General features: G+C 44.6%; 1 protein-coding gene across 12 annotated transcripts in view; it reads left to right on the top strand.

The window, feature by feature from the left end:
• RGS6 (regulator of G protein signaling 6) overlaps positions 1–16,848 on the top strand; it is a 582,245-nt gene that overhangs the window by 456,831 nt on the left and 108,566 nt on the right. For all 12 annotated transcript variants that reach the window (XM_027569202.2, XM_027569199.2, XM_035727884.1 and 9 more), the window contains exons 4-8: positions 3,043–3,093; positions 6,023–6,129; positions 7,333–7,384; positions 13,151–13,215; positions 16,726–16,802. In XM_027569202.2, coding sequence (XP_027425003.1) covers positions 3,043–3,093; positions 6,023–6,129; positions 7,333–7,384; positions 13,151–13,215; positions 16,726–16,802 — 352 coding nt within the window. The remainder of the gene's footprint in view (positions 1–3,042; positions 3,094–6,022; positions 6,130–7,332; positions 7,385–13,150; positions 13,216–16,725; positions 16,803–16,848) is intronic.

Raw genomic sequence — 16,848 nt, 5'->3', positions numbered from 1 at the left:
CTATGTTCGCCTGATTCTGCTGTGGAATAATTGTAGGTCTTTTAAAGGACATAATATTATGACAGATTTCCCTCCCTTACTTTCTCCCGGGGCTGAACATGCAACATTTATGTCCTGCCACGAGGCTGGAGGCTGGCCCCTCCTGGGTTAGTCCGAGGAAGCTAAAACACCCCACACCCAAGAGAACGAGAAGGTTCACCACACAAGGCATTGCTGTGCTCGCCGAAGTCCACCCTGCAGGCCCGCAGTGGGTGAGGGACAGTGGCGAGGTGGCTACTGCTGCAGACTGGGGGCAGGGACCCAGGACAGCCAGGGGGTCCAGCTCGGCCCTCACTGGGGCTCAAGGACACTCACACCGGTCCCCAGAGAAAGACCCTGACTGTTACCGTGGCTGCCCCAGGGACAAGAAATCCAAATCTGTGGTCCCCACATTGCTAGGTAAAAAGGAAAGAGGGTTTTGTGACTTTCCCTTCTTGACCAAAAAAAAGGGGGGGGGGGGAGGGGGCTTAAATGTTTAAATGTGATCCTTCAGCTCTGTGAATGCAAACCAGGGCCTGGTGGACTGGGGAGAGCAATTAGGCCAGACACGGAGTGCAGAAAACCAAAAGGGGGTAGAAATCTAGACAATGGTGCTAAAGTCTCGGGTGGGGTGATGGGGGGAACAGATATGATAGCAAGGAAGGAGTTTCAATGTGAATGAATACTAATTAGTGACATGGATATTAATGATGACAGTAATTAACAGGGGAAAGGAAGGGCTGTCATTGTCCCAGGGTGAGTAATCAATCTTGGCAGGTGATAAATAATGGTTCAGCAAGCTCAGCAGAAAGATAATCCGCCTGCCCGGGGGAGAGCTGTTGCTGATGCTGGAAACCTATCTGTTTCCAGGCAACCCACAGAAAAGAACTATTTTTCTTTTGAGGAAAAAACAGGTTACAGTCTCTCCCCCACCCCCAACTTGGGATTACAGTTCTTATTTGATTTCTGCTTTGTTCTTCATTTCCTAGGACAAATGTTGAACTTGTATAATTTGGAGGATATGGACACACACACACAACCACACACAGACATTCTCTCCTTTTGCTCAAAGAATGTGAATGAATAGGAAGGTTTTTGATCCAAAGTTTAGCTCATAGATGCCATCCGGGAGCGAGAGTGGGGAAAAGCTTAGAAGTTCTGCTTTGGAGGTTGACATGGGGGGAACTTGCTGGGCTGTGTCAGTGGAGGCTAGTCCTGGGGGAAGCACAGAAATAGTGGGATGGGGCCTTGGTTGTCTACTGTGCAAGGTTCATTCCCCCTCCAGGGAGCCAGAGAGAAACAGGCCTGAGCTGCTCTCACCTCTGGAACATGTCTGGGAAACTTTATTTCTGGGGAAAGGGCAATGCTCGCTAAAGACTTCTGCTAGCTTCTCAGGTTTTCAGCTGGGAATCTGTTCCGGAAGAGCTATGGGCAGACCCTCTCTCTCACACCAAGCCTCAGACCCACGCATGACAGGATTCAGACATCTAGAAATGTTGCCCTTTTCAGGCTGCTTTCCATCAAACATTCCATCCCGAGGTGACAAAGCCACCTTTGAAGATCTGCACTGGTTTCAAATGAGATGGCTGAGAAGACCGGAAGTTCAGAACCTTCCAGAAATTTGGACTCTTCTACTCCCACATTGGCTCTAGGTGCAACATCTTCAAAGGGAGGCAAACAAAAGGAAACATATTCAGAGAATTTTGACCAAAATGGGAAAGGGCTCTAGGCCATGTCATGGCAGGAAATAGCTGAGGGACCCAGGTATGTTTCACCTCGAGGGGAGAAAACTCAAGAAGCATGTTGATAGTATATCGGATGGACTCTATCCAGAGCAAGAGGTCTGGATTTGTTTCTCTATCATCAGAGGGCAAAATTAAGTCCAAAGAGAAGAATTTAGAAAGGGTCAAATTTCTGTTCAGAGAAATCAAAGATGATCTGACTAGGACAGCCTGTCTAGGGGGGAATCTGTGATTCCCAGGTACTAGGGTTTTTCCCAGTGGAGATCATGGCACCTCCCGTCCGAGGTATTATAGATGCAGTTCCGGTATTGGCTAGGGTTGGAGTAGATAAGACTTAAAAGTCCCTTCCGACTCTTACAATTTTATATTAATTAAGGTAGTACTTGATATCAAAACAGATAAATCCCAACTTCTGGGGCTTAACACAACAAAGTTTATCTTTTAATCAAGTCAGAGCCCAAAACGGGCATCAATTTTTATGGTTGTTCGGGAGCCCACGCTCCTTCCACATTGTGGCTCTGTCCTCCCCTGGGTTCTTGGGGGTCCTCTCCGTTTAGTCAGCAGATAAGGAATGAAGGGTTTGCAGAGTCACATGGGAGTTTTATGGTCCAGGCCTAGAAGCAGGATACATCATTTCTAGCCATATTCCATTGTAAGAACTCAATCTATACCCAATTGCAGAAGAGTCTAGAAATGTTATCTAGTGACCCAAGGAATAGAGGAAAGACGTTTTGGTGAACGCAAAGAAGTTTCTCCCCAGAAACAGGGGCATTTTCATTTAAAATATGCCCATGCCAGGAAAAATTAAAGGTTTTTTGTTTTGTTTTGTTTTTTGTTGGGTTTTGTTTTGTTTTGTTTTTTTAGGGACCTGTAAGGTCACCTGTGTTGGTCAGGCCTTGTCAGTTAGGGTAGGGAGCTGAAGAGGCCTCCTCCCTCAGGAAATATCCTGGGGGCCAGGTGTGGTAAAACTTCACCTAGCCTTTCTCTGGGAAGTCATCAAAATCTGTATTTGCAAGAAGTCTCCTGTAGATAGTCCCTAGAAGTGTGGACACAAGATCGTCCTGAGTCATCGGAAGTGGATTTTTTGGGAAACAAATAGGACTGTGACTATGGAAGTGTCCCAGTGGATAGATGTGGTTAGTTAGGATGGAAAATTGTCAGTATTACCCAGCTCTCTGGGCGTGTGCTAGTTGGAATTAGGACTTTCTTAGATAAACATGTTTCTTCTGCCACAGGGTACACATCCATGACGTCTTCAGTTCAATTTGCTTTATCATTTCAGGTACTGACATCGTGCAGTGGCTTATGAAGAACCTTTGCATCGAGGACCCAGGTACTTGACCCTGACTTTATCCTCCATGGTACTGAGAAACATCCCATAAACAAGTTCCAGACCAGATTCTCCTATTCTCCTGTGAACTGGACTTATAAATATGAATCCCAAGATGTGGAATCACTCTATTTGCAAATAAAATTAATTTATTTTCTTGACTGAATATCTATCTTTAAATCTAAATCACCCTTTGAGGAAATGAGCAATTATTTAGAGTGCCAAAGACCCCAGTACAATAACGTGTGAAATGAGATGGATTCTCGTTAGCCACAGCAATTAAAGATAAGTTGTAGAACTATCATGGAACAGCCTTCTAGAGCCAGCTCTTAAAATTAGATTGCCTGATCCACAATTAAGATGTCTAATTATTTGCTAAGACTCCTTCTGTTTTCCGCTTCTGCAAGAAGTGAAAGAATGATTTTTTTTTTCCAACCTTAATTGTGCATTTCAATTAGGAAAACCTTACCAGAAAAACAACAACAAAACTCTGGCCAATAAAACAGTTTCCAAATCTGTCCTCCCACCAGAAAATAAGTAGTAAAATTTATTTTCACAGCATAATTAGAAAATGAGGAGTTTCAGAAAAATAAAAATTGCAGATAAGTAAAGCTTACTATCCCTGTGTTAGTTAATACTTTTTGGAGTTTATTATATACTTCCTGTTTTAACTGAGTATCCTCAATGCCTGAAGGTCATATTTATAAATACCCATTAATATATTCTTATGTTCTTGGGGATTAGATCTATCTGACCCAAATTAAATGGCTTCCAATGGCTATGCTTTCTAAAGATTTTTTTTTTTTTTAATGCCCTTTCTAAGTGTCTGTGATTCCTTGCTAGGGGTCACTATGTCAGCTCAGGACTTCCTCTATTTTAATCTGATGCTCCTAATATACTATTGACTAAGAACCAATATAATTTACATGGCGTTCAAGGAAATATAGCTGCCAGAAATCTGAGTGCCACAAAAGCAGGTCACTGATGGAAGTGACACTAGCCTTGTTCACCATCATGATTAATGGCCACTTCCATGACTAGTGAAAATTCTTAAATCTAGTTAAGCTCTTAATCCACAGGGGGAAACTGTGAATTCAGATCCTCTTAAGGAAAGAACCCAAATTAACTACAGCATGTGTTTCCCTCATGCAGCCTGGACTTGCCATTGTCCACTTGTAAAGCCTGGACCGAATACATTTCCACCAGCTTAGTCCCATGTATTTAAAATCAATGTTTCTTTGGTTATAATGCTTAGCCTAGGGAGTAATTTCTCCATGGTGGTCTTTTCTCTTCCAGTAGCACTCTGTCCTTTGCCCTTCTACAATAATTCTTGTATTTCTGACACATGCTTTATTATGATTGTTAGTACTGGTAGCAGTACTGTGAAAGCCCTGAGCCAGCTGGTGGTAGGGGAATAGGCTTCAGGAGGCCTCTGGCCCTCATATGAGAGGCTTCCCTGAAAAGTCGTGAATAATACCTAATAAAGATCATATCTATGAAGCTCTCTTATACACAGATGGCCTTGGGAGGACATCATGTTACTGGGAACTGTTTGGGCTTCTGAGAAATGGATGAGGAGGAGTTAAGAACAGTTCACCAGCTGGGAATAGAAGGGTGGAAAAGAGGCAAATCAAAGTCCCAGAAGTCAGGCTCATCCAACGTCTGTCCCTCCCTCCCTGTCTGCCATATATCTAAGCAAAACCACAGAAGATGAAGTGAGAGTTCTAGCTCCTACATTGGTGATGTGAAAGTCAACTTCTTACTGGAAGTTGTGCTCTCTTCCCTGGGGAAGGAGCAGCTGCTAGTGATGAAACTCTTTTTTTTTTTTTTTTTTTTTTTTGCTGGACCCATGATTCTTGAAGCAGGTAGACTTTAAAACACACACTGGTCATCCCTAAGCAAATAAGATACAACTTCATTCTGATTCCTCCAGTTATTTCCGAAGGGTAGGCGATTCTAAATAAGCAAAACACTTGGATTATATATAACCTCTTGAGAAGTCTGCAAGTAAAGACAAAACAAGTTGCTTTAAAAAATTCAGAGCTTATGAAATTAATAATTCCTGGAGATTCCTTAAGCATATCAATAATTTCCATATCCAAAAGTTAGTTTTTACCAAGAAGGGTACTTTTATATTTGTGAAAGATTATCATGCATGGCAGAACCATATAGATTTGTTATTTTTTTTCTTAGCCCTGCTCAGAATAAATATAAATTATTGATTACGTGAATCTATTTATGGCTGATACTAAGTCACAAAACAATGGGTTGATTGTGGCAAAGATGTACATATTTCTATCAGGTCGGCTTCCCTTTGCCACTCCCCACTGCAGTGTCCTTCCTCCAATTTTCTAAGAAAGTGAGGTTTTACTCTGTGTCCATAAGAGAAGGGAAATGCTCTCCTCTTCTCCAGTGGGACTGTCATATCGGGGAATGCCATGGGAGTCGAGAGTCTCTCTGGGCAGTGAGGCTACATGCTCATTGCTGGGGAATAAAAATGGTGAAACTAGCAACATGAACCTGGGCTGCCCGCCCCTACTGAACACCAGGCACTGCTAAGCACTTACGTGAAACATCCCACTTGATTCAGTACAGGTCTATATGTGCCAGAGGCCCTGCTCTTAACTGTGAAGCTACTTTCTTCTGGAAGTCTTGCGGGGGAAGTTAACCAAAGCCAGACTCTCAGAGCTGGGATCCAGATGAGTCCCAGACACATGCTGGCCCTTCCCAACCACTGACACCCACCCCATCCAGCCCAGTGCATTGATATCAAAGGTTATCAGTCAATCAGTCAATCGATCATGCAGTTACCTGAGGGTGACAACAGTTGATTTCTGGTTGCCTTTCTGCCCTCCTGACTTACATTCCAGCTAAGGAAACCTGCACTCTGACAGCTTGCTAAATACTCCTCTCTTCTGCCCTGTCCATGCAGTTGAAGCAATACACTTGGGAAGCCTTATAGCCGCCCAGGGCTACATCTTTCCGATCTCAGACCACGTTCTCACCATGAAGGATGATGGCACCTTTTACCGTTTCCAGGTAGGCCTGCCAGCATCTCTCCCTGAAGAACCTTCTCTTATCATCTGATCTCAGATTAGAACTACCTACAAAACTGAGGGTATTTAAGGGAGCAACCCTTACCTACCCCCAGCACTGGGAAGGCCAAACAAGATTTTATTTGGGCCATTTGTTGTTGGGGTGGGGGGTTTCCACATATTTCCTCATTCATTCTGAAGAACAAACTTTTGGGAGGTAAATATCAACCATTTGACAGATGAGAACATTGAGGTGTCTGAGGATTAATAAATCTGGGAGGTGGCCTTGATTTGAGTGTGCGTCAGCCCGATGGCAAAGTCCTTGATCTTTCTACTCTGTCATGCTGCCTTCCTGGTGTGAAGTTTCTATCCTCTGCCTAAGCCCTCCCACCATTTTCCTCTCCTTTTCACAGATCCTGTCATATAGGGAAATGGGGCAGAGGATAAGAGTCCGTGTCAGGGTCAACACCAAGGTGTTTGGAGTGGAGTTTTTCAGACAGCATCAAAGGGTATCTCAGTCCGCTCTGGCTACTATATAGCAAAATACCACAGACTGGGTGGCTTAAACAACAGGAATTTATTTCTCACTGTTCCACAGGCTGGAAGTCCAGGATCAAGGTTCTAGCAAGTTAGATTTGTGATGAGGGCTCTCATCTGGGCTTTCCGACAGCCCCTTCTCACTATATCCTCCTCACATGGCAGAGACAAAGAGAAAGCAAGCTCTCTGGCGGCTCCTCTTATAAGGACACTAATCCTATGGGATCAGGACCCCACCCTTGTGACCTCTTTTAACCTTAATTACTTCCTTACTCCAAATACAGCCACACTTCAGGCTAGGCTTCCGCATGTCAGTTTTAGGGGCACACAATTCAAAGGGATAAAAGGAACTTGGAGCTTGTGTGCCCAGTAAGCTGTGCCGGTCTTGGGATAAGAAATGTTTGCCCTGTAAACTAAGTTTCTCATTTTTGCATTTATTTTGCTCACCTTGGATTTCATTTCTCAATACCTAGGTTAAAATGTTGACAGCCTCAGCTGCATTAAGAACAGGAGAAAGTTGGGGATGTGATGTCGGCATGAAAGAGACGGGGCAGAGCCTGTCACCGAGAGGGGTCCTCACTGGGTGCTGGAGAGGGTGGACACTCGCTCCGGGCCGAGGAGGGCAAGTGCCCGCCTTCCTCTGAGTCCTGACACCTGTGCTCTTTTGCAGGCCCCGTACTTTTGGCCTTCGAACTGCTGGGAGCCTGAAAACACCGACTATGGTGAGCAGTGAAGAAGTGTCACTCCTGCGAGAGTGGAAGACAAATGCCTGGTGTCTGGGTGATGGTCACGCAGGGAGGAGGGGTCATTGTCCTGCTTAATCTTTTTCATACCATTGACATGTAATAAGCTCCCTGTTCCACATAATGAAGAAAGGCAGAGCACACTGAAAGATGCAGCCTTTGGAAGGGAATGGTGGAAGGGAAGAAAAATTCTATCAATCTGGCCAATGTGCTCATTCTATGGAGCCAAGAGCCAAGACAGTGGCTGCTGACCAGTCCTTTCTGGGACAGGGTTTCAGGGAGGGCTGGATCTAGGGGCCACCTCCCCCTGGTTCTTTCTATTTTCACATCCTTGTTAAGACTTATTAATAATTCATGGATGTTTTTGATAGTTAGAAGTTAGGGGGGAAGGGAGACAGACCAGGGAGGGATGTACAGAAGGTACCCTGGACAAGGAAAATAAGTGGGTGAAGTTGGGAGATGGCAAGAAGGGAGTTAGCTTTGTCCAGGCAGGGGTCTGTTAGATTCTGGCCATATACTCTCCATGAGACTGGTTAATATTTCCACATGCCAATCCTCTAAAGAAGTTATATTGTCCCCCTACTCTAGATAAAGAACCTGAGGCTCAGAGAGGCCACATCCTCACACTTATCCCCCTTGCATTCTATTTATCTAGATGCCCAGTCAATCGTAAGCTCCAGGAAGGCAGGGACTGTTCACTCTCATATTCCCCGGTGCACCGTGCACAGCTGAGGCATTAGTAAATAGTGGCTGACAGTTCTGGTTCTTCATTAAATGTGATTAACAAACTCTCAGTAGAAGCATCAGAATTGGAACTCGGATCTGAGTGCCTTCCAGGCCCATGCTTCCTTCATGGTCTGTCCCTTTGCACAGCGTTCTTGTCACTGACTTGGCTGCTAAGTCCACAGTGGCTGTCCTTGGGACTGGGGCACTTGGTGAGACCCACAGCTTCTCCCTAGGTTCTTTGCAGGATTGCTTGCTCAGGAAGGCAGAGGCTGCTACAGAGAATGGAGGGAGATGTGCAGCTGGGTAGTGTTCAGGGAAGCCTGTCCAGGAGACCTGGCGATGAACTAGACTGGCTCACTCCCAACGCCAGCAGGTGAGAGCAATGCCGAGGGTGGGGTGCAGACAAGTCATTGCCTACTAAGGCTACAGTTGTTCTGTTTTCAGGTCTGAAGGACAATCCTTACGCAGGGGGAAGGGCCTTCTGACAGTCTCTGTGGCTGTCTGCAGGCACCCTGGTGGGTCCCTCTGGAACTGGGCTGTGCTTTAAGGATCTGATAAGTGGATAAGCAAGGCTTCCAACTCAAAATCAGAGCTGCATTTGGCTATTCACAAAACAAATTCTTCTGGGGCTGAAACACTGCTCACGAAAGCCCAACTGGAAATTTGAGTAATTGTAGCTCAGATCCATGTAGCAGCCATGTGCCCTTGTGAATGTAAAAACCAATATTCTTATAGGCAGTGAAGGGGCGGGGGGCGGGGGGAGGATGGCAGGACCAGATAACTAGACCCTAGTAAGATGAAAATACCTACTTGAATATGAACCTATAAAGCTTCGGCTCTCAGGCACTGCATACACCAGGGCATTAGGTTCCCTTTCTCTACGGAGCTTCTCCGCATCATGATTTTATGTGCACATGAACAAGGATAGAAATAACAATTTATATCAGGTTCTCATTAAAACAAAATTATTTCGAATTCCTGTGCCTCGACTTTGGTTCGACTTCTCCAAAGTCAAGGTACGGGATGCAAAAGTACTCACCAGCATTTCCAAAGCAGTTCGGTCAGAAAAATCAAAGTATTTACCAAGAGAGAATTTACCACAGTGGCTCACGATCAACTGGCTCCACTAGCTGTGTGGATCTTGGCAAGTTATTTAACCTCTCTGTGCCTCAAAACCTTCACGTGCAAATTAGAATAATAATAATAGTACGTGTTTCCTAGTGTTGTTTTGTTACAATGAAATGCAATGTCTGTACGATTTGGTGTGTGATCCATAGTAAGGACTCAGTAGAAACCATGGTGGTTAGTGTTATTACTATTAAGTTTGACAGTATTAGTTCTGTGGTGGCCCTCTTGCAGAGAGGATGTGAAAGCAAAGCTAAGAACTCAGAATAGGTGTGATTTGGATTGATGAAGAACCAAACACTTTCATCCAACAAACCTCTACTGATCACCTACTCTGTGTCAGTTGCTAGGGCACAGACTTGAATAAATCTCCGTCTTACCGTCTAAGCGTTCCAGGCCAGGGGAGGCGGCATGATGGGAGGAAGAGGGTGGTGAGGAGTCTGATCTGCATATTCAGAGGTTTCATGTTGATGAAGAATGGCTGAGAAGGCTGGCTCGTTTGGGAGGGGCAGGTTTGTCCAAAAGCCATTGGAGTCAAGGAGAGGCATTTAGAATGGATGCAGCAGCTTTAGGGAATCTCAACAATGGGGAATGACCTGAAAAGTTTCCCTCATCTGTAAAATGAGGATAATCACAGAACCCACCTCATAGGGTCATTATGGGGATTGAGTAAGTGAACATTTGGGAAGTCTCTAGAATGGCACCTGACATTCAGTGAGCTTCATACAGGTGTAGCTGCTGTTATGGTGATGTCTCAACACGCACATAAAAGGCACTCAGTAAATGTTTAAGTGGGTGAATGAATGAACGAATGAATGACCAGTGAATGTCATTATGGGAAAAGTTAATTCCACCTCTGCCACTAACTGGCCTATGGGTAAATCACTTCACCTCTCTGGGCCTTTGGTTTTCCCATCTGACAATGAGGGGCCTGGGCTTGCTGGTCACCAAGGTTACTTCCGATGCTAAAATCCATTGTACCAAAAAGTAATTTGAAGGTATGAGGAACACAGAGAAATACATGTTATACGGATTCCCTGGTTTAAGAGATTGAGGTAAATGATGTCACTCATGAAGACAAAGTTTGAGAAGGGAGTCAGTCCCTTAAGTACATTGAAGTAGGATGAGGTCAATATTTTCTTATTGTTTAATTACATGTGTATTATATGAAGCTATTCACTTCATGAAACTTTGAATGGTTTCAATTTGTATCAAGGTGAGATGTAGTGACCTTGACAGCAGTGGGTCATCCAAGTGAGATGCCAGGAGGTCGGATTGCCAGGTGTGAGGGTGCGGAGACAAAGATTTAACAATGAGAGATTAACTATCCAAGAAAAACCCACATCTGAGCTTACAGCAAGTCCCCCAGATGTCCTGTGTTGGGACTGGCTGTCATTGCCAACGGTCATCTGATGGGTTAGGCGTTAGAGCAAGAGCACTGTGGAAGGGCACTATGGTAGCACAGGCAAGCCCCGAGTTCTATACCGAGAAAAGTTCGACTTGGGGCGCCTGGGTGGCTCAGTTGGTTAAGCGACTGCCCTCGGCTCAGGTCATGATCCTGGAGTCCCTGGATCGAGTCCCGCATCAGGCTCCCTGCTCGGCGGGGCGTCTGCTTCTCCCTCTGACCTTCCTCCCTCTCGTGCTCTCTCTCTACCATTCTCTCTCTCTCTCAATAAATAAATAAAAATCTTTAAAAAAAAAAAAAAGAAAAGTTAGACTCAACAGCTCCATCCTACATTCCTAGTTGTGGTGAACAGACTCCCTAACATGTGACATTGGGCACAGGGAAAGCAAGCAGAAAGCATGTGACCAAGTAGCTCATGGTCATCAGGAATGGTGCCAGCTTTGCCTTCCTTGCAGGGTATTTTACTTTATAACCCAGCTGGCCCATTCTGACCCAGACGGGTTAGAAATTTCTCAGGATGATTCTGCTTAAATAAAGCTCATAGCCCAACCTGGGCTGGACTTCCCTACGTCTTACGTTTATCCAGTACAAAACACTGCTTGGGATAGCATTGTCAAAGCAGCTTTCACCTCCACTGAGCAGCTCTGCGCCTGGGTCAACGAGACCAGCGTGGTGGGGCTGGTGAACAGGCTTCCTCTCTAGTAGCCCCCAATTCCACAGGCTGCCTTAACGGTGGTCCAAGAGAATGAAGGAGGTACCTTGTAATAGAGCAGATGCTGCTTTCAGACGTTATGGAGAGCTATGGGTGCCTGGTTCTCTGGAAAAGCTGGTAAGTGGAGGATTATGAAGAGGAGATACATTCATACCGAATCACTTCATATCAACATAAGCCATACAAAGGAACAATCATTTGACAGCTTCTTGAGATAGGACCAAAGACTCTCTTCGATTACGGACCCCAATGATATAAGTTTCTTTCTTAGCTACACACTCAAGATAAACCGTCCAGTTTGGGCATCTTTAAAGTGCATCAAGAATTTAAAAACATTTTTGAAAGAATCTATATGTTGACCCCTTTCAGATTATTTTTATTTTTCCCCATTTTTTCAGTTATTTCACCTCTACCAAACTCATGAGCAATTGTCTTAGCCAACTCTTCTTTATCAGGTTGTTCTGAACCATTCACCTGGGTCTTCACAAAAACAACAACTCTCTCTTTTCACATTAATTTCATCAGTGAAATGTAATATTTAGGGAACTTACATTATTAAAATAACAGGTATGCTTGACATAAACAGATTTGAGAACAAACACAACTGACTGAATCTTACATACAACTCCACTGGAGTGAGCAGAAGCATGAACATACCAGAGCAGGCTGCCAGCCACAGGGTTCCAGCATATTGTAAGCTGCCATGAGCACATTTTTCAAACTGCATGGAGGAGATTGGTTGATCCAGCAAGGAGTTAGTTGACTAGATCTCCTAGTATAACTAAGTTGTCGAACCACGGGTCAACCACAGGTCCTCTCTGACCCTCTCTTCTGGTCATCCTAAATCTCATTCATACCACTCATCTATTGTCTTCCCTGGGTCATTCTACTTGGCACTGGAGAAGGAGGGAGATACTGAAGAAGCAGAAGTAGGGAGAGGAAGTGATGAAAGCAGGTTTCAGAAAGAATCCTCTGGCAACTGAGGGCCAAGAACCCTTCCTTAGCTTGGAAAGAGAGACCCAAATTGTCCTCCTTTTGCACTGTTCATGCACTCCACCTGGTGGGCCACACTGGTGCTAAGTGTAGGGATTCAAGCTGAGTAGGACACACCCTCTGCCCTTGAAGAGCCCTCAGCCTAGAGCCGGGGACAGTCTAGTAAACCCATGATTACCGTGCACTGGAATTAAGTTTCATGGGTGAGGGTAGGTAGATGCTATCCAGAACACAGAGCTGAGTCTTCCAAGATTAGTAGGAGGTTGCCAGAGAGAGGAAAAAAAGAGGGAAGTGGAAAGGCCTTTCCTAGCAGAGAACACATGGGCAGAAGAGTGGAACTGAAAGTGAGGCAGGGAAGGAAGAGGTTGACAAAGTAAGCAGACTGGATCTTAAAGAACCAAGCCTGCCACCCTAAGGAGCCTGACGGTTCTTCTGAGGTCACTGAGGAAGCAGTGCAGGGAGTGGAGGAGGTAACATGATCATATTTGTAAAAGATGACCCTGGTGAGGGATGCCTGGGGTGAAACAGAGTATAAGGAGGATGAAAGGGAACGGTCAAGACTTGGAAGATGGACTCCTCATCCAATCCTGAGCTGCAGGAAGATTCCTGGAGGTTAGGTGCCATGGCTTCCACACAGAAGCAAATTCTGCACAGCACAGCACCGGGCACACAGGGAGGGCTGGCTGGATGGCTGGCTGGATGAGCAGACGGACAGATGGATGGATGGATTTTTAACGCTACCGCACTGCAGGTTTTGCACATGTAATTTCTCTTCTTCCCTCAGCCATCTATCTCTGTAAGAGGACAATGCAGAATAAAGCAAGGCTGGAATTGGCAGATTATGAAGCAGTAAGTATGGTTATTTTTCAGTTTAGGTGTGGGAGGAGAGTAAAACCGTATCTGCAGCTCTGTTTCCGCTTCTGTTGCCTCTTTTCTCTCCCTAGTCCCTTTCAGACAGTGGAAAGGAAGTCCCTTTTATCTCCCCTCCTTGATTCTCACCTCTTCTTACCATCCAATAAAATTGCATCTTTGTATAAGGAGCTCTTAAAACTCAGCAATAAGAAAACAAACAGCTCAAAAATGGGCAAAGGACTTGAACAGATACTTCACCAAAGAGAACATTAGGGAGGACAAATAAACACATTAAGAGATGTTCCCCATCAGCAGCCATTAGGGAAATAAAGATTAAATCCAGGGTGAGATGCCCCTACAGATCTGTTAGATTAACCAAAATAAAAAGTCCTGGGAATGCCAAGTGGGAATGCAGAATGGCACAGCCACTCTGGAAAATGGTTTGGCAGTTTCTTACGAAGTAAAGCATACACTTCCCATATAACCAAGCAGTCCCACTCCTACATACATACCCAGAGAAATCAGAACTTCTGTTCACACACAAACCTGGGTATAGCAGCTCTGCTTGTGGTAAGCAAAAGCTGGAAACAACCCAAAGGTGCTTTTAGGAGGTAAATGGTGAAATAAACATTGGTGTGTCCGGGCGCCTGGGTGGCTCAGTTGGTTAAGCAACTGCCTTCGGGTCAGGTCTTGATCCTGGAGTCCCGGGATCGAGTCCCACATCAGGCTCCCCGCTCGGCGGGGAGTCTGCTTCTCCCTCTGACCCTCTTCCCTCTTGTGCTCTCTATCTCTCATTCTCTCTCTCTCTCTCAAATAAATAAATAAAATCTTTAAAAAAATAAATAAATAAACATTGGTATGTCCATTCAGGGGAATATTCCTCTGTGGTGAAAAGGAGTAAACTGTTGATCCACACGACCACTTGGATGAGTATTCCAGACATTACGTGGAATGAAAGAAGCCAGTCTCAAAAGATTTCAAACTGTGTGACTCCATTTATTTGACATTCTCGTAAATACAAAACTATCATGAGAGAGAACAGACCGCTGGTTGCTGGGAGTTACAGGTGGGGGTATGATGTGGCTATACAGAGACAGCACAGGGAGTTTTTTGGGGATGATGGAACTATTCTGTATCCTGATTGTGGTGGTCGTTCCAGGGATCTAATCTATACGTGTGTTAAAATGCATACAGCTGTACACCAAAAGAAAAGAAAAGGGGGGTAATACGAGAATTTTTAAAACTTACTTTAAAAAGATGCAATTTTTAATTGCATCTTTAAACCCAGCTCTGCCTTTCTTGGCAGTAGAATCTAAGGACCAGATCTAATCCAGAAGATAAGATACATGTCAGATGAAGTACAGACCTTCCCAGTTCTCCCCCTGCACCACCTTTCCCCCAAACCAACCTTTATATGGGTCACAGAAAATCTAGGAAATGGGCCAGATTTTCACATACCCTCCAGAAGGTACGGCAGCTGCGGAGCTGTGAAATGACTGACAGGCTGGCGGCGAGGGGGAGGGGCAGCCCTGGGGGGCAGTGAGGAATCCTTCCCCGGTAATCCAGCACTAACAGGACTTCCAGCTCCTTCCTTCCAAACATCCCTTGCACGCTGTCTCAGTTTCCCACAATAAGTGTGAGGCCCACTGCACCAGGCTTTGTCACTCTTGGGGATTTGTGCATAAGCCAGTGGGGAAACAGTTCTGGAGGACATGGTTCAGTTGACCCAGGGCCTCAGGACCTGGCCAAAGTGTGCTTATCAATGGGAGCCATTACACGTAAATATGTTGGAACATTATGATCTTCCCAAGCAAACCCTAGCATGGCTATTCTGTGGATCTGAGCATCCTGGGCACCCAGTTCCTGTCCCCATCAGGCCTCTTGTGCCAGCCATCACCCCTCATTCAGAATCTGCTCTCCCACTTCTGTGCACCCAGTACAAGGTGCTACATCCCTTCCCTAACATGACCTGTCCAAAAGACGTAGCCTGCAGAAGCGTGTGGCCTGGCCTCCCTGTGTCTCTCTTCCCCAGATTTTCCATGTCATAAAAAAGGTCCTACACAGAAACAAGATAGCATCAACTCCCGATATATTTTATTCAGTTTTCTCCTCTTTTGCTGTATAATATTCTGTTTTGGTATTTGTAAAGAATATGGCATTAAGATGTTCTTTCAGGTTGCAGTTCTGCCTAAAAGTGGGTTAGAAAATTTAAAAAGTATTTTGTTTTCAAAATTCAGTAATGTTATTCATTTTTTTCTGATGACATATTCTCTTTGTAAAGCCAAAAATTCAACAGCAAAGAAAGGAGGGGAAAGAACCTGTAATCCTTCCCCCCTAATCTTTCTTCTGTACATACATTTTTTCCTTAAAAAAACAAAAACAAAAACAAAAACTTGAATCATACCCTGAGCATTATTCTGTAAGCTGCTTCTTTCCCCAATCATATGCTGTAAGTATATTGAGAATCTTTCCATGTCAGTAACAATAATCTACATTATTGATTTTGATTGTTGCCTCGTATTCCATGGTGTGACTGTTCATAATTTAAATAACTGCTCCTGAATTGACTGATGGGTAGGTATCACCAGCTTTGCTTCCTATTAACAGTGGAAGAATCAAAGGAACAGGTTTTTTTGAGATATTCGTACACTGAGCCTTGGTAATAACTGAGTTTAGTTTATGTGTGTTGATCTTCAACTGAAGCTCCTTTTATATTAATAACCTACTAATGAGAGTAATCAATTAGTGTTGGCATGAGCTCTATGAAAATACATAGCATAATGTGGGCTCTGTCCTTGCATTCCATCAGAATTAGGTGGATCATTAGGAGACCCGTCAAACACCCCCCCACCAACCACTGTCCCATTGTGCCTTCAGGAGAGACCACAGGCTTAGAGAAAAGGCTTCTCCCCTCTTCCTCTAAAGGCAATCCTGGATGCCTTTTCTTTCTTTCTGTTTTTGGGTTTTCCTTTCATGAACATCACAAATATAGACATTCCCTTTTCTCCCTCTTTTGAATCTGAACTTTCAAAGGCATGAATGCCAGGTCATCAACGTTTTCCTTTCCTGCTGCCTTCCCGGGCCCCTGCTTGCTGGAAAATGAGTCTTGAGAAATCCCTTCTTGCCTTTGCTCTTGGAGATGTCCAATAGGCTACAAAGAGCCCCCTCATCCCTTCCCCAAATCCTGCATGAATAGCCACAAACCCTTCTCCTTATCTTCAGTGACGGTGACGACAAGTTCATATAAAACACACAAGAGAAGAGGAATCAGGTGAACCACGGAGATTTCAGATTTAATGGGTGTGTAAATGAATATTAATAGTTCTACTCTGTACAGCAGGGTCTGGTGCAATATCACATTGGGTTCGCATCCAGTGGATTTAAAGTGGGGCGCTGCTATTCTGTGGAGAGTAACCAAAATAGATGACTGCCTTCTAATAAGCATAGGTGTCAGTGTGCAAACTTACAAAGATTAATGCCTTCTCGTTGATTTTCATTTCTCATTAGGAAAACTTAGCAAGACTCCAGAGGGCCTTTGCAAGGAAGTGGGAATTCATCTTTATGCAAGCAGAAGCACAAGTGAAGTAGGTGAACTTGACAGCGACCCTGGAAAAGAGAGAAAGACTCTCT

This window comes from Zalophus californianus, chromosome 6 (assembly GCF_009762305.2).
Source record: "Zalophus californianus isolate mZalCal1 chromosome 6, mZalCal1.pri.v2, whole genome shotgun sequence".
NCBI classification, from domain to species: domain Eukaryota; kingdom Metazoa; phylum Chordata; class Mammalia; order Carnivora; family Otariidae; genus Zalophus; species Zalophus californianus.
Note: the sequence above shows the minus strand (reverse complement) of the source record. Positions and strands in the feature narration are given on the sequence as shown.